The 17,464-nt window shown below is 38.3% G+C and overlaps 3 protein-coding genes across 4 annotated transcripts; all 3 read left to right on the top strand.

The window, feature by feature from the left end:
- The first annotated feature begins 1,860 nt into the window (after positions 1–1,860).
- LOC143465446 (flavin-containing monooxygenase 5-like) lies at positions 1,861–6,445 on the top strand. Its single transcript, XM_076963741.1, has 13 exons — positions 1,861–2,014; positions 2,203–2,378; positions 2,643–2,814; positions 3,472–3,555; positions 3,691–3,800; positions 3,907–4,049; positions 4,438–4,523; positions 4,584–4,710; positions 4,822–5,010; positions 5,113–5,263; positions 5,371–5,474; positions 5,544–5,642; positions 5,784–6,445. The coding sequence occupies exons 2-13, from the start codon at positions 2,264–2,266 to the stop codon at positions 6,000–6,002; spliced, it is 1,599 nt and encodes a 532-aa protein (XP_076819856.1). The 5' UTR covers positions 1,861–2,014; positions 2,203–2,263; the 3' UTR covers positions 6,003–6,445.
- Positions 6,446–8,983: 2,538 nt separating this feature from the next.
- LOC143448774 (leucine-rich melanocyte differentiation-associated protein-like) lies at positions 8,984–9,682 on the top strand. The gene has a single exon (XM_076948641.1). The coding sequence runs from the start codon at positions 8,984–8,986 to the stop codon at positions 9,680–9,682; it is 699 nt and encodes a 232-aa protein (XP_076804756.1).
- A 3,365-nt stretch (positions 9,683–13,047) lies between these two features.
- On the top strand, positions 13,048–17,278 carry LOC143470370 (flavin-containing monooxygenase 5-like). 2 transcript variants are annotated; one of them, XM_076968467.1, is made up of 12 exons: positions 13,048–13,219; positions 13,483–13,654; positions 14,312–14,395; positions 14,531–14,640; positions 14,747–14,889; positions 15,275–15,360; positions 15,421–15,547; positions 15,659–15,847; positions 15,943–16,093; positions 16,201–16,304; positions 16,374–16,472; positions 16,614–17,278. In XM_076968467.1, the coding sequence occupies exons 1-12, from the start codon at positions 13,105–13,107 to the stop codon at positions 16,830–16,832; spliced, it is 1,599 nt and encodes a 532-aa protein (XP_076824582.1). In that variant the 5' UTR covers positions 13,048–13,104; the 3' UTR covers positions 16,833–17,278. The 2 variants fall into 2 exon arrangements, with proteins under 2 accessions (XP_076824582.1, XP_076824591.1); XM_076968476.1 differs by having other exon boundaries at positions 16,378–16,472; positions 16,614–16,801.
- Positions 17,279–17,464: the final 186 nt, after the last annotated feature.

The following is a 17,464-nucleotide window of genomic DNA, read 5'->3' as shown; positions in this document are numbered from 1 at the left end:
TCGCTCGTGTTCAATGCCTGGTGGTGCTACCATTGTAATAGGGAACCTCAATTTTATGCGTGTGCTTCTGCTACTTGCAAATACTTGCAGCTTTTTACGGTATGTTCAGCTGCAAAAATTAATCCATTATGCTTGAATTTATTCAACTGCGGGTTTGGTGTCCATGCTAATCTACCATCTTAAAGCACAATTCTGTTATTGCTATCTTGCTTGTTTTAAACCTTTTGTTTTTGCCGCTTTTCTTTGCTCGCTAACTGTTCATTAGCATGTGTTTTATTATGCCATCACTACAACGTTTAGCATCGTAAGTTTCGCTCCTTACAGTTAATAGCGAAAAATAAACAATTACATTGCATTGTATTGATATTAATGGCCAAATCAAATATATACAGTGACATGGTTTGATTAAAATAAACACTAAGCTACAATATAATACAACAGCAGTGGTAGTCTATCACCTGCGTCGTGACATGTTCCTAGCATTACCTGTGACCTGTCTCTGAAAGACCCGCATCAATTTCGGCATGTGCCTACATAATCGGTGGCATCATGTACTCACATATATGAAAGATTGGTTGGCAAATGTGTACAGCATTGTCAGGTGGTAGGTTACTTATTTTGGTGGGTGAGGTATTTAACGTGGTATTTATCCCAGCAGTCGGCAAGTTTAAAAGTTATTGTGAGACCAACGATATAAAAAACGATATAAAGATAACGATATAAGCAAAAGCAAAATTTCTCAGGATCTGCTGCACATTACCCACACCTGCCGCCTGTGCATTCATGCATAACATTTTACCTGTTTTTCCCGACAGTTTTATAGAATTGCTTAATATGAAGTCTATCATTAAAAAAATAATGTTTCCATTTCTCCACTTTTAAAAGATTGATTTTGGACATAACACGCAGCTTAGTTGTGGAAAAAACGAATTGCCTCTTCTTTTAAGTAACCGATGCAAAACTGTGACAATTTAAATTCAAAACGTTTTCTTCAAGTTCCGACTTTGCAATGTAAGCTCACAAATGATAACCTAGTTCACAAGGAAATATATAAACAGAAGATGGATGTTTTACTAAGGTTCATAACAAGTATACATATACCACCCAGCCGAAAATAATTTTGTTATGTGTGCCGCAAGAATGAGCCATTTATTTCATTCCATTAACAGCAATATCTGCTCATTAATCATAATTAGCAAGAATTCCCCAAACTGTTTGCGTACTGACATATGTATACTTTCTAGCTAACATATAAGAATATCCTTTAAAAATAATTCTACATCATTCGTTCAGCTTTCATTCAAGAGCATGTCACCGGATATTTTGCAAGAAAACTGCGGGCCCCGAGTTTTGAGTTAAAAAAGATTCACCTCGCACTCGCTAAATACCAAAAATTTATTCTTCACAATTTAAAAAAAAACATTGAAACATAAAACCGTGATTAAACATTCCGTAATTCCTTATAATTCGATGTTCTGCATATTTTTATCAATGTTGTTGTTCTTACAGGTTTCTTCAGATCAAGAAAACTACTTTAAAGATACCAATATAAAATTCAGCAGCAGAATAAGCCAAATACAAACGTAAATACTCAAGCACTGATCTTAGTGCGCTAGCTTAATTCGACCCCAACCAGCAATAAAAAAAACTACGATAGTAATGGTAACTAGGCTTCTTACTCCACCGGCTAATTGAGGCAAGCAACGTGTCTATATTGCAATATTGTAACGTCTATCTTGCCATTTCATCGTGATCTTTAATTTGTGCTTGTGCACTGTGCGCGTCACACAAAATCAAACGTGCCACATGCCACACATACCACAAGGCATCTGAGATAGATGCCTCGAGGCAGGTGGTTTGTTACGATCCAGCTTCAATATATTATGTTCCATTGTTACTAAGTAGGCTACTAAAGAATGCTCACCAGCTGTGGAATAGCTTCTTATTGCGTTCTGCAAATGAATGTTTCAATGCAGTCCATCAATCGCTCATACATAAATGTACAAAGTTGCAGGTGCATGAAATAGAGAGAGACGTTATTTACTTGTATTGTGTTGATATTTTTCGCCATTAACTGTGAGAAGTGAAAGTTAGGTTGCTAAAAATATACAATTACAAAAATAATAAAATACAAAAATGTAATTTGACACATATATATGGCTAACTATTCCACTTGTATTAATCATGGTATGGTAATTTCAGGAACATGTCCGCAGCCTAGTTGTAAAAGCAACAATAGCATCAGGGCTTGTCCATCATTAGAATGACAAAAAGAGTTTGTATAATTGGTGCTGGTTTCAGTGGGTTGACGGCAATCAAATGTTGTTTGGACGAAAACCTCACGCCTGTGTGTTATGAGAAGGGCAACGACATTGGAGGTAAGATCTTTTTCTTTCATTTTCTGATCTGGCGTGAAGTCATTCATGACATAGTTGGAAGCTAATACTCTTCAAGGTTTATTAAAGTTTATGGATACGTCGTAATATGGTGACTACTTTTGATCATAAAAGAACCTATGCATGCATTCCATGTTCCTAGATTTTAATGAATTTTTTTGGTTGTTGATAAAATGCTTGCAATGATTAATTATTGTCCACATGTTAAGAGTCAACTCTCCCTTCTGGTTGTTTTTGTTTGAGCAGGTTTGTGGAATTACCAGGAGTCTGAGAAGGACGCAGCTTGTGTCTATAAATCAACCATCATCAACACGAGCAAAGAGATGATGGCGTTTTCTGACTTCCCGATACCAAAAGAATTTGCTAATTTCATGCACAACAAGAAACTTATGGAATATGCGAGACTCTATGCAACAGAGTTAGTTGATGATTCTATTATTTGTTTGTTTTATTACTTTACAGTTTGTTAGAACTGTATTGGCTGTTAATTCATTATGTAATTCTGTGTGTGGGGCTATAACTTGTAAGATGATGATTTATTTTTGCTTTTATCTTTATCATTGAGCCTTTCAGAGATTGTTTCCTCATAGTTGTTGCAATATAAGACTGTATAAGCTCATTACCATGGTTTGTATGAAGTCACTTAAAGCAACTTACAAGTGCTGGTGATGAGCCAATCAAACTGCATGTGCACGATTTGCACCCAACTTGGTTTCTGTTAACTTGATTTTATGGAGTTGAAGTTTTGTGTTTGTTCCCCCCCAGGGGTTTATCAGAGTCCAACTTAGCTGACCTCGACCTAATCAAATTTTCTTAACACAGTGCTATGGTCATCATCAAATTTTGCAAACCTTTTGTCTAAGAATTTTAATCTTTCGTTTAAAAAGAGTTACAACAAATCAACTGTAAAGTGGTTGCTCAAAGTCGATCTACTTTTGTCACCAAACTTACCAACTTTAACAAGTTAAACTCCAGATAACTCTGAAGTAATTTTATGTGAACGTTTGACTTCTAGTTAAGATTTCTCTTTGGTTTTTGTATCTCTGTTCCTTGCAACATTTTCATCTTTGTTCAGATTTAATTTGCTGGACCACATCCAGTTTGGGGTTGAAGTGTTGTCCTGTGCACTGGCAAGTGACCATGAGATGACAGGCAAATGGTAACTGATCTTATCGCAGAAGTTATATTTTTATTTGTTTCAAAGTCTTTAATTTAAATAATTTTAAACCACTCTGACTCCTTCTTTGAAATTTAAAGAAATTCAAACATTTCTACAGATTAATATTTTCCACAGGAATGTGCGGGTTAAGAGCGGAGAGGGCGAGAGAACGGAGATATTTGATGCTTTGTTGGTCTGCACTGGCCACCACGCTACCCCCCACTACCCTCTGCATGAATTTCCGGGTGAGTGCCATAGACATCAAATAAAACATGACGATGTTGTGAACTTTTAGCACAAATACTTTCTATGATTAAAATCATAACAAATATTTGCTTAATATTTATGAAGGTTTTGAGAAATTTGGAGGCTTCACCGTGCACAGTCACTCGTACCGTGAGCCGAAAAACTTCGAAGACAAACGCGTCGTTGTTATCGGGATCGGTAACTCAGGCGGTGACATTGCAGTGGAGTTGAGCAAACATGCACAACAGGTAGCTTTTGAGCAAACAACGGTAAAATTAATGTGATGTTTAAATACCAATGATGCCGGTTCCTTTCAGTTTGACAAATTTGCCTTAGTTGTGACCCAGGCTTGTTTCATCTCACCCGTGTTGTTGTCTTGTTTGACTTCTATCGTTTTTGTTTTGACGACAAACAGAAAGTGCATTTTTATTTGCAAACAATCAACAACAAAGTATATTTTTGTCAAACTTTTTTTAAACTGCAACATACATTGTGATAAAATTGCACATTTCCACCAATGTAAAGAAAGTTACAATCCCTGTTCTTATGTGATGACGACATAATCGGTATCAATTTACAAGTTTCTTTTCTGTCTTGATGCGCTCATTCTTAAAGATGTCGTCATTTCATGATCAGGTTTTCCTGAGCACAAGGAGAGGGGCCTGGGTGTTGAACAGGGTCGGCCCCAAAGGAGTTCCACTCGACTACGCCTTCACATCGAGGTGGGTTGCACAATTCTTCACACGATATTAAATGTGATTTCTATAGAAGTTGGTGTGCAGGTTTGCCACGATGCTGAAGGACAACCTCCCGTTCAGTTGGTCCAACTATTTCCAAGAATCAATCCTCAACAACAGGTTTGATCATGCCAAGTACGGCTTGAAACCGAAGCACAGGTTCTTTTCTCAGGTGAAACACAAGGTCTTTTCCACACTGGTTCATGCTGTGTTTAGTGCACCACAGACACGTTCGTGTGTTTGTTGGTTTCCACCACGTCACGCTCATGTTGAATTATTTCAGCACCCGATGGTCAACGATTCCCTTCCCAACTCCATACTCAGTGGTTCGGTCAAAATGAAATGCAACGTCGCTGAGTTTACAGAGAATGGAGTCGTTTTTGAGGACGGCTCATCTGAGGAGGTGGACGGCGTCATATTCGCGACTGGATACACTTTCGGGTTTCCATTTTTCGATGAATCCATTATAAAGGTTGGATAAATCTTTTATTTGCGCATCGTCGCTGCTCCGCCATTTAAAGGTGGTTTGTGTTGAATGTGGTGACAACTGACAACCATCCCCGTTTAACACCAGGTGACGAGGAACCATTGCAAGTTGTACAAGCACATGTGGCCCCCAGCCCTGACCAAGGCGAATATGGCTGTTATCGGGGGGATACAACCTTTCGGGGCAATCAACCCCATTTCGGAAATACAATGCAGATGGGCTACAAAGGTTTTCAAAGGTTATCTCATGAATAGAAGCGATCTAGATTTAGAAAATCCGGCCTTAAATGCAGGGAAAGTAAATTTTTAAAGCATTATGTCAATGGTGATGTTCTGAACTTGCCAGGGGATCTGCTTCTACCATCCCCGTCATCAATGGCTGAGGACATCAACCAAACAACTTATGAGATGAACCAACAGTTCTACAGCAGCCAGCGCCACACGATACAGGTGGAACATGAAGTCAGTTTTGACAAGTATTTTGAGTATTATTTGTACGTTACATTTTTATATCACCAGGTTGATTACGTCAATTATATGGACACCATCGCAGAGAAGATTGGCGCAAAACCAAATGTCATCAAACTTTTTCTCACTGACCCTAAGTTGGCATCAATGGTAGGTTTTCCTGTTGATGAATTTGCAAGTTGTAGCATAACCACGCGGCAACATTGCTGGTGGCTGTTGTGGTAGAATGTTCCAACATAAGTCATATGCACCATACATCTGGTTGTAATTGGTGTCGGTTATAACCATCAGGTGGCGTTTGCTGGTTGCACACCATTCCAATATCGCCTGACAGGACCTGGTGCGTGGCAGCTCGCGCGTGAAACCATCCTTAACCAACGATACAGGGTCGACTTCCCACTTTCAACCAGAAATATGGAACCAGATAAACCATCAGGATGGTCATGGTTGTTGGTGTCATTGGTTGTTGTGTTTTTGGGTTGGTTCGTTCTTCATTATCTTAATGGTTGAACCATCCACTTATATGTGTTGCAATGATCACATGGTTTTAATTCAGCCCACACCGAAATTTACCGCACAATTCCAATAATTCTTGATTTCGTCGCCGATTAAAATCGTTTTTTTTTTATCGGGGAAATCCTCCTCTGTAATTACGTGCTTGTATGGTATGATCAGTGTTAAGTGCGATCGTTGCGTTCAATGCTTATCGCTTTCTCATCTCTTTTTTTCTACCTAATTTTTCATGCTTTTTATTTCGAGTGTAATTTTCGCCACATCGCAAGCATTGTGAGGTGACATTGTGCGACCCTGTAATTCAGCATGGAAGCAATGTAGTCACACATGGCTGCTTTAATGAGACTTCTTTGCAGTATAACTTCCGCGTTACCTATACAGTGGTTTGTTTGCTTTTGTAACTATCAACCTATGCAATAAAAGATGAAATATTGACAACAGCAGATTTTGCATTCACTGGCATTCGAGTTAAAAGTCTCAGCAGCCTCGGACGTTCAACTGAAAAAGCTGCTCAATTTCAAAAGTTCAATGCCAAGCTGATAATTCAATGCAATGTGCAGTAATTCTTCCTCTTTATGCGGTGAGATGCTTCTGGTGAAATCTTGCTCGTTGCATTTATGATGTTTTGTGGAGAAAATTAACATCTACGTGACTTGCAGTGCGCTCCCGCATGTCACGTGCTTATCAGCGCTGATAGATTTGTTAATGAATAATTTCACTGCAATATTTGGGCAATAAACTACCATAGTTGCAATAAAATGTGTTACGTCATCGAGTAGCAAAGTTTAGTTTTAATGAACTGGCAAAAAGTTTCCTAATACATTTATGGCACGATTGAATTTATTTCGGAATCATGAGAATTTGCGTAATCGATCTGTAATGAAATGGTTGATTTACGGTTGTTGAACTTAACAAGTTGAACCACTTCACTACAATGTTTGCTTGTTGAAATGTTTATTGCGGGTGATGATGTACGAGTCTCATAAGGTCGTTGTCTGCTTTTCTAACCCTCAGACTTAATTGTTCACCTTAACGAATTATTGTCTTGTGAAGATGACAACAGAGTTGTCTAACTTGACACTGAACTTTTTTGAATTGAATTCAACAGTAGTTTCACAAGAATGACAACTGATATATGCTGATTACATTGAAGCTTCTTTGAACGAATACATTTAGATAAAACATTGGCACAGCAGCTACAGCATAAAGCTGCCACTGCTGGAACTATGTTACAGATCCTTTCCAAAATCAGTGTCCACCACAAGCATATGCTTTAAAACGACGTGTTTCTGCGATTGTGTTGTTTATTTTTTGCAATGAACTGTGCGGAGACAAAGTTAGGATGCTGACCATTGTAGGTATAACACAATGAAACACATGCCCACGAGCATAGGTGGGTAGTACCGCGGTAGCCTACTGTAGTGCCGAATTACTGTACCGCGGTACTTTTTCAGTACCGATACCGATACTTTAAAAAAAAAGTAGCGAATTTTTTTTTCAAGAAATTTCTGTCGGTCTTGGTACTCGGCAATTTTTACGTGATTATTTCAAAAGTATGTGTACAAAAACACATGTCAATTAATCCTTAATACTAATTTTAGCATCTGTTGATCTTTATTAATCTAGAAATGTCAAGTCAAATTTCAAACGAGTAACGTCAAATATGTTTTGATCTGGAATAACCTTTACCGGAGTCATAGAGCGGCAAACATTGCATTTGCAGCAGCATCTTTTACACATTAAGTACCGGCAGCAAGTACCGTACTACTTTTTTGAAATAGTACCGAATACCGAATACCGAAACCGTCGGTACATTTTTTCGAAGTACCGGTACCGTTGACGACGGTACTTTTAAAGTACCGACTGCCCAGTGCCCACCTCTGCTCACGAACAATAAACGAGCAGGAAAAAGTGATAAAGCCCAAGGGCTCAAAACTCACAAAATACACTGTAGTTCCTCATTTTAACAAATTTAAGGCCAAAATAATACAAATAACGAAACAACTACACTGTCAGAAGATGTTGAGGACAATTCCCCAACATTAAAAACAAGGATATTAACAGTCAAAAGAAATATATAAAGTGACATGGTTTGATGATAACGAAAATGTACATCTTAAATGCAATTCTGAACTAGCGTGTGATGAATTTTACTTTTGAAATATACTTTTTTAATGTATCGAGAAACATTTATTCCAGTCAGCAGTGATACTGACTCCAGGTTTTAAGGTGGGACTAAAGTCACGTCTTGCTGATCTAACGGATACTAATTACTAATTGCTGTTTGATTTCTATGATCTCACAAAGATCATATACCAGTAACTTGGCAGTTGCACAAGCACGTCATGTCGGTGGCTCATGTTGTTGTGAGCCACAAATATTAAACATGTGGCAGATTATAGGTACAACTAGATTTACACGGCGGTTGTAAGCTGGAAAAGTTTTACCAGGCTACCGGTATAGGCCAGGCTGTCATCACTGATGTAATTGTTTGCACTTGCGTAAGTGTGCAATAGGCTAAATACGACGCAAATGAAGTTAGGCTACACTGATATTGTACTGGTACTGAACAAGTATTTTATTTGGCACATGACGTACCGGAACGTCGAAGGCTACGGTGATGGTGCACCGATAAAGTTGTTACAGAATATCTTAGGCCTACATTTTTCAGTTTTGAAGCATTCGCTTTAAATCTCTAACTCTAAAACATGAATCAGTGTGATGATTGGTGAGCGGAAGGTTCAATCGCGTGTCTAATGACAGAAAAAAATTTATAAAGCAAGTTGTCTTAGAAATACAACTTCATCTTTTAACAGGAACATTTTATTATGTCGATTCATGCAATAATGTCAAATTCGTTTTGCAGTTTGCGGTGTTAAATAATTAATTGACAACAGATTACTGCAGGAATACAATATTGAAAAAAGCTGGTTTAATGCTTGTCCTGAGGCTTAAACTAATTTTAAATTTTTGTGCAGATGTCCGATGACAAGTGGCAGGATAGGGAGTTGGAAAATTTTTCTGCAAAACTTCGACATCTCTCCTATACTGGGCATGACTGCAAATGCATCCCTGACTTTATTCTGGGGAAGAACTCGGGTCAAATACGACAATTGAACTTGGGTCATAACAACATCAACATCTTAAATTACCTCGACTCGTTCAACAAACTGGAAGAACTCAACTTGGACAACAATGAGATCGATGATGTCACTGTATTTCCACCAATAGAAACTCTGACGTCTCTTTCTTTAAACAATAATCGACTTACAAATCTGAAACGTCTCGTGCACAAGCTGTCAAGGTCGTACCCGGCTCTGGTGTACCTCAGTCTTCTCGGCAATCTCGCTTGTCCCAACGAGCTGTCGAGTGACTCGTACAATGAACTTGACTACCAGCGATATCGATGTTACGTGTCTTGCCACATGAAAGCGCTTCGTTTTCTCGACTGGCGGCCAATCACAGACGCGGAAAGGTTGAAAGGTCGCGAGTTGTTTCAACTCGCATCAAGCAATGAGGTGGATCCCCACCCCCTTGCAACCCCGTATTCTCCTCTCCCGAAGACGGACGAACCATCGAGCAGCGAAGAAAGCCGAGCAGTTGCCGGCAAGATTCGTTACAAATATGTTGAATTGAAGTCTGAAGGAAATCGTTTCATCAAAAACAATGACCTTTAACCCCTCAACTGACCCTTTACTTTGGCGACAATTTCAATTCCCTGCATTGTTGCAGTAACAAACGAAATTGCTTTTTGCTTTCTATGCTTGAGCTGCAACTTATTAATTTGTCTTCCCTACAAGGAGCGCTTGGTTACTTGAGAAGACGGATTTCCTGCTTAGGTGGTGTTCAGTGTTACATAGTTTGCCAATTGTTTTATATCGTACACACAATTTCTTGTAAATGCGATTATTTCATGTTTACTGATATCACTTTGCCAGGGGTTTGGTCTGGTTGTTGTGAAACAGGGAAATTCCCTAAGTATGCATTTTTTGCGCAACTAAAGTGTTTAATGAGTTAATTTTTATGAGTCAGTCAGTTTTATTTTTCTATTCTGATTGTGCTTCAAATGAATCCTTACACGCCATAATGGTGGAGTTTAAATCCATTTAATATCTTTATGTAAATGTGCAATAATTTATCTTATATCAGTGTTTTTGTTTTACGTGCACTTCCTCTTATAATCTGTCATAATTTTGATCATGTCTTGTGATTTGTGCAAGTCATGTTAAAGACCACGTGTCACTCATTCTTGAGTGCGCCAATAGCCTGTCCAACTGTTTTAACTTAATTGATGAAATTTTTTTTTAACAGTATAAAACCGATTTTTATAGGTCTACGGTATACTGGGTCATAAAAACCAGTCTCGGATTAAGCTTTAATCTTCATTCGCTAAAATGGTTTAAAAATTTTTATGATACAAATTCGACGCAGAACTTTGCAAGACAGGTAATAACTGCTTTTGATATTAATTCGTAACTAAACTAATATTAGTCACGAGTCAGAACCTCAGCCAGTCAGTCGTCACTTTTGCCTTTAACTGAAGCGAAAGCGTTGGCATTATCCGTGGCGATTATTTTCACTAAGGTTGGAATGTTTAATTAAATTATTGCGTTGTTTTTGTTGTGATGTCTATGTAGGTAATGAACATGAAGCAAAAGGTTTTGAAAGAAATGCGTTGATATAAATTCATCATCTGGCATTAAAACAATGCATTTTCACCATACCTAGTTTTATTATGAACCGAAATAAAAATTTTAAAAGTCCTAATAGTCAAGAATGTTATAGGAAGTCATTTCGATAGTCAAGTGGTAAGAGAGTTTGTCTTTCAAAGAGGTCGCTCGTGTTCAATGCCTGGTGGTGTTACCTTTGTAATAGGGAGCCTCAATTTTATGCGTGTGCTTCTGCTACTTGCAAATACTTGCAGCTTTTTACGGTATGTTCAGCTGCAAAAATTAATCCATTATGCTTGAATTTATTCAACTGCGGGTTTGGTGTCCATGCTAATCTACCATCTTAAAGCACAATTCTGTTATTGCTATCTTGCTTGTTTTAAACCTTTTGTTTTTGCCGCTTTTCTTTGCTCGCTAACTGTTCATTAGCATGTATTTTATTATGCCATCACTACAACGTTTAGCATCGTAAGTTTCGCTCCTTACAGTTAATAGCGAAAAATAAACAATTACATTGCATTGTATTGATATTAATGGCCAAATCAAATATATACAGTGACATGGTTTGATTAAAATAAACACTAAGCTACAATATAATACAACAGCAGTGGTAGTCTATCACCTGCGTCGTGACATGTTCCTAGCATTACCTGTGACCTGTCTCTGAAAGACCCGCATCAATTTCGGCATGTGCCTACATAATCGGTGGCATCATGTACTCACATATATGAAAGATTGGTTGGCAAATGTGTACAGCATTGTCAGGTGGTAGGTTACTTATTTTGGTGGGTGAGGTATTTAACGTGGTATTTATCCCAGCAGTCGGCAAGTTTAAAAGTTATTGTGAGACCAACGATATAAAAAACGATATAAAGATAACGATATAAGCAAAAGCAAAATTTCTCAGGATCTGCTGCACATTACCCACACCTGCCGCCTGTGCATTCATGCATAACATTTTACCTGTTTTTCCCGACAGTTTTATAGAATTGCTTAATATGAAGTCTGTCATTAAAAAAATAATGTTTCCATTTCTCCACTTTTAAAAGATTGATTTTGGACATAACACGCAGCTTAGTTGTGGAAAAAACGAATTGCCTCTTCTTTTAAGTAACCGATGCAAAACTGTGACAATTTAAATTCAAAACGTTTTCTTCAAGTTCCGACTTTGCAATGTAAGCTCACAAATGATAACCTAGTTCACAAGGAAATATATAAACAGAAGATGGATGTTTTACTAAGGTTCATAACAAGTATACATATACTACCCAGCCGAAAATAATTTTGTTATGTGTGCCGCAAGAATGAGCCATTTATTTCATTCCATTAACAGCAATATCTGCTCATTAATCATAATTAGCAAGAATTCCCCAAACTGTTTGCGTACTGACATATGTATACTTTCTAGCTAACATATAAGAATATCCTTTAAAAATAATTCTACATCATTCGTTCAGCTTTCATTCAAGAGCATGTCACCGGATATTTTGCAAGAAAACTGCGGGCCCCGAGTTTTGAGTTAAAAAAGATTCACCTCGCACTCGCTAAATACCAAAAATTTATTCTTCACAATTTAAAAAAAAACATTGAAACATAAAACCGTGATTAAACATTCCGTAATTCCTTATAATTCGATGTTCTGCATATTTTTATCAATGTTGTTGTTCTTACAGGTTTCTTCAGATCAAGAAAACTACTTTAAAGATACCAATATAAAATTCAGCAGCAGAATAAGCCAAATACAAACGTAAATACTCAAGCACTGATCTTAGTGCGCTAGCCTAATTCGACCCCAACCACCAATCAAAAAAACTACGGTGGTGATGGTAACTAAACTTCTTACTCCACCGGCAAATTTCAGGCAAGCAACGTGTCTATATTGCAATATTGTAACGTCTATCTTGCCATTTTATCGTGATCTTTTAATTTGTGCTTGTGCACTGTGCGCGTCACACAAAATCAAACGTGCCACATGCCACACATACCACAAGGCATCTGAGATAGATGCCTCGAGGCAGGTGGTTTGTTACGATCCAGCTTCAATCTATTATGTTCCATTGTTACTAAGTAGGCTACTAAAGAATGCTCACCAGCTGTGGAATAGCTTTTTATTGCGTTCTGCAAATGAATGTTTCAATGCAGTCCATCAATTGCTCATACATAATTGTACAAAGTTGCAGATGCATGAAATAGAGGGAGACGTTGTTTACTTGTATTGTGTTGATATTTTTCGCCATTAACTGTGAGAAGTGAAAGTTAGGTTGCTAAAAATATACAATTACAAAAATAATAAAATACAAAAATGTATTTTGACATATATATATGGCTAACTATTCCACTTGTATTAATCATGGTATGGTAATTTCAGGAACATGTCCACAGCCTAGTTGTAAAAGCAACAATAGCATCAGGGCTTGTCCATCATTAGAATGACAAAAAGAGTTTGTATAATTGGTGCTGGTTTCAGTGGGTTGACGGCAATCAAATGTTGTTTGGACGAAAACCTCACGCCTGTGTGTTATGAGAAGGGCAACGACATTGGAGGTAAGATCTTTTTTTTTCATTTTCTGATCTGGCGTGAAGTCATTCATGACATAGTTGGAAGCTATACTCTTCAAGGTTTATTAAAGTTTATGGATACGTCGTAATATGGTGACTACTTTTGATCATAAAAGAACCTATGCATGCATTCCATGTTCCTAGATTTTAATGAAATTTTTTGGTTGTTGATAAAATGCTTGCAATGAGTAATTATTGTCCACATGTTAAGAGTCAACTCTCCCTTCTGGTTGTGTTTGTTTGAGCAGGTTTGTGGAATTACCAGGAGTCTGAGAAGGACGCAGCTTGTGTCTATAAATCAACCATCATCAATACGAGCAAAGAGATGATGGCATTTTCTGACTTCCCGATACCAAAAGAATTTGCTAATTTCATGCACAACAAGAAACTTATGGAATATGCGAGACTCTATGCAACAGAGTTAGTTGATGATTCTATTATTTGTTTGTTTTATTACTTTACAGTTCGTTAGAACTGTATTGGCTGTTAATTCATAATGTAATTCTGTGTGTGGGGCTATAACTTGTAAGATGATGATTTATTTTTGCTTTTATCTGTATCATTGAGCCTTTCAGAGATTGTTTCCTCATAGTTGTTGCAATATAAGACTGTATAAGCTCATTACCATGGTTTGTATGAAGTCACTTAAAGCAACTTACAAGTGCTGGTGATGAGCCAATCAAACTGCATGTGCACGATTTGCACCCAACTTGTTTTCTGTTAACTTGATTTTATGGAGTTGAAGTTTTGTGTTTGTTCTCCCCCAGGGGTTTATCAGAGTCTAACTTAGCTCACTTGGACCTAATCAAATTTTCTTAACACAGTGCTGTGGTCATCATCAAAATTTGCAAAGCTTTTGTCTAAGAATTTTAATCTTTCTTTTAAAAAGAGTTACAATAAATCAACTGTAAAGTGGTTGCTCACAGTCGATCTACTTTTGTCACCAAACTTACCAACTTTAACAAGTTAAACTCCAGATAACTCTGAAGTAATTTTATGTGAACGTTTGACTTCTAGTCAAGATTTCTCTTTGGTTTTTGTATCTCTGTTCCTTGCAACATTTTCATCTTTGTTCAGATTTAATTTGCTGGACCACATCCAGTTTGGGGTTGAAGTGTTGTCCTGTGCACTGGCAAGTGACCATGAGATGACAGGCAAATGGTAACTGATCTTATCGCAGAGGTTATATTTTTATTTGTTTCAAAGTCTTTAATTTAAATAATTTTAAACCACTCTGACTCCTTCTTTGAAATTTAAAGAAATTCAAACATTTCTACAGATTAATATTTTCCACAGGAATGTGCGGGTTAAGAGCGGAGAGGGCGAGAGAACGGAGATATTTGATGCTTTGTTGGTCTGCACTGGCCACCACGCTACCCCCCACTACCCTCTGCATGAATTTCCGGGTGAGTGACATAGACATCAAATAAAACATGACGATGTTGTGAACTTTTAGCACAAATACTTTCGATGATTAAAATCATAACAAATATTTGCTTAATTTTTATGAAGGTTTTGAGAAATTTGGAGGCTTCACCGTGCACAGTCACTCGTACCGTGAGCCGAAAAACTTCGAAGACAAACGCGTCGTTGTTATCGGGATCGGTAACTCAGGCGGTGACATTGCAGTGGAGTTGAGCAAACATGCACAACAGGTAGCTTTTGAGCAAACAGCGGTAAAATTAATGTGATGTGATACCAATGATGCCGGTTCCTTTGAGTTTGACAAATTTGCCTTAGTTGTGATCCAGGCTTGTTTCATCTCACCCGTGTTGTTGTCTTGTTTGACTCCTATCGATTTTGTTTTGACGACAAACAGAAAGTGCATTTTTGTTTGCAAACTATCAACAACAAAGTATATTTTTTTCAAACTTTTTTTAAACTGCAACATACATTGTAATAAAATTGCACATGTCCACCAGTGTAAAGAAAGTCACAATTCCTGTTCATATGTGATGACGACATAATCGGTATCAATGTACAAGTTTCTTTTCTGTCTTGATGCGCTCATTCTTAAAGATGTCGTCATTTCATGATCAGGTTTTCCTGAGCACAAGGAGGGGGGCCTGGGTGTTGAACAGGGTCGGCCCCAAAGGAGTTCCACTCGACTACGCCTTCACATCGAGGTAGGTTGCACAATTCTTCACACGATATTAAATATGATTTCTATAGAAGTTGGTGTGCAGGTTTGCCACGATGCTGAAGGACAACCTCCCGTTCAGTTGGTCCAACTATTTCCAAGAATCAATCCTCAACAACAGGTTTGATCATGCCAAGTACGGCTTGAAACCGAAGCACAGGTTCTTTTCTCAGGTGAAACACAAGGTCTTTTCCACACTGGTTCATGCTGTGTTTAGTGCACCACAGGCACGTTCGTGTGTTTGTTGGTTTCCACCACGTCACGCTCATGTTGAATTATTTCAGCACCCGATGGTCAACGATTCCCTTCCCAACTCCATACTCAGTGGCTCGGTCAAAATGAAATGCAACGTCGCTGAGTTTACAGAGAATGGAGTCGTTTTTGAGGACGGCTCATCTGAGGAGGTGGACGGCGTCATATTCGCGACTGGATACACTTTCGGGTTTCCATTTTTCGATGAATCCATTATAAAGGTTGGATAAATCTTTTATTTGCGCATCGTCGCTGCTCCGCCATTTAAAGTTGGTTTGTGTTGAATGTGGTGACAACCATCCCCGTTTAACACCAGGTGACGAGGAACCATTGCAAGTTGTACAAGCACATGTGGCCCCCAGCCCTGACCAAGGCGAATATGGCTGTTATCGGGGGGATACAACCTTTCGGGGCAATCAACCCCATTTCGGAAATTCAATGCAGATGGGCTACGAAGGTTTTCAAAGGTTATCTCATGAATAGAAGCGATCTAGATTTAGAAAATCCGGCCTTAAATGCAGGGAAAGTAAATTTTTAAAGCATTATGTCAATGGTGATGTTCTGAACTTGCCAGGGGATCTGCTTCTACCATCCCCGTCATCAATGGCTGAGGACATCAACCAAACAACTTATGAGATGAACCAGCAGTTCTACAGCAGCCAGCGCCACACGATACAGGTGGAATATGAAGTCAGTTTTGACAAGTATTTTGAGTATTATTCGCACGTTACATTTTTATATCACCAGGTAGATTACGTCAATTATATGGACACCATCGCAGAGAAGATTGGCGCAAAACCAAATGTCATCAAACTTTTTCTCACTGACCCTAAGTTGGCATCAATGGTAGGTTTTCCTATTGATGAATTTGCAAGTTGTAGCATAACCACGTGGCAACATTGCTGGTGGCTGTTGTGGTAGAATGTTCCAACATAAGTCATATGCATCATACATCTGGTTGTAATTGGTGTCGGTTATAACCATCAGGTGGCGTTTGCTGGTTGCACACCATTCCAATATCGCCTGACAGGGCCTGGTGCGTGGCAGCTCGCGCGTGAAACCATCCTTAGCCAACGATACAGGGTCGACTTCCCACTTTCAACCAGAAATATGGAACCAGATAAACCATCAGGATGGTCATGGTTGTTGGTGTCATTGGTTGTTGTGTTTTTGGGTTGGTTCGTTCTTCATTATCTTAATGGTTGAACCATCCACTTATATGTGTTGCAATGATCACATGGTTTTAATTCAGCCCACACCGAAATTTACCGCACAATTCCAATAATTCTTGATTTCGTCGCCGATTAAAATCGTTTTTTTTTATCGGAGAAATCCTCCTCTGTAATTACGTGCTTGTATGGTATGATCAGTGTTAAGTGCGATCGTTGCGTTCAATGTTTATCGCTTACTCATCTCTTTTTTTCTACCTAACTTTTCATGCTTTTTATTTCGGGTGTAATTTTCGCCAAATCGCAAGCATTGTGAGGTGACATTGTGCGATCCTGTAATTCATCATGGAAGCAATGTAGTCACACATGGCTGCTTTAATGAGACTTCTTTGCAGTATAACTTCCGCGTTACCTTTACAGTGGTTGGTTTGTTTGCTTTTGTAACTATCAAACTATGCAATAAAAGATGAAATATTGACAACAGCAGATTTTGCATTCACTGGCATTCGAGTTAAAAGTCTCAGCAGCCTCGGACGTTCAACTGAAAAAGCTGCTCAATTTCAAAAGTTCAATGCCAAGCTGATAATTCAATGCAATGTGCAGTAATTCTTCCTCTTTTATGCGGTGAGATGCTTCTGGTGAAATCTTGCTCGTTGCATTTATGATGTT

The sequence above is a fragment of the Clavelina lepadiformis genome, chromosome 1 (genome assembly GCF_947623445.1).
Source record: "Clavelina lepadiformis chromosome 1, kaClaLepa1.1, whole genome shotgun sequence".
NCBI classification, from domain to species: domain Eukaryota; kingdom Metazoa; phylum Chordata; class Ascidiacea; order Aplousobranchia; family Clavelinidae; genus Clavelina; species Clavelina lepadiformis.
The sequence above is the reverse complement of the archived record's forward strand: the minus strand, read 5'-3'. Positions and strand labels throughout refer to the sequence as shown.

Excerpts from the sequence above, each read along its gene's own strand:
- LOC143465446 (XM_076963741.1), top strand. The coding sequence starts at position 2,264 with ATGACAAAAAGAGTTTGTATAATTGGTGCTGGTTTCAGTGGGTTGACG. Across the intron at positions 2,379-2,642 it reads GAAGGGCAACGACATTGGAG|GTTTGTGGAATTACCAGGAG; the intron begins GTAAGATCTTTT and ends TTGTTTGAGCAG. Across the intron at positions 4,524-4,583 it reads GACTACGCCTTCACATCGAG|GTTTGCCACGATGCTGAAGG; the intron begins GTGGGTTGCACA and ends GTTGGTGTGCAG.
- LOC143448774 (XM_076948641.1), top strand. The coding sequence starts at position 8,984 with ATGTCCGATGACAAGTGGCAGGATAGGGAGTTGGAAAATTTTTCTGCA.
- LOC143470370 (XM_076968467.1), top strand. The coding sequence starts at position 13,105 with ATGACAAAAAGAGTTTGTATAATTGGTGCTGGTTTCAGTGGGTTGACG. Across the intron at positions 13,655-14,311 it reads GCGAGACTCTATGCAACAGA|ATTTAATTTGCTGGACCACA; the intron begins GTTAGTTGATGA and ends ATCTTTGTTCAG. Across the intron at positions 15,848-15,942 it reads TCGATGAATCCATTATAAAG|GTGACGAGGAACCATTGCAA; the intron begins GTTGGATAAATC and ends GTTTAACACCAG.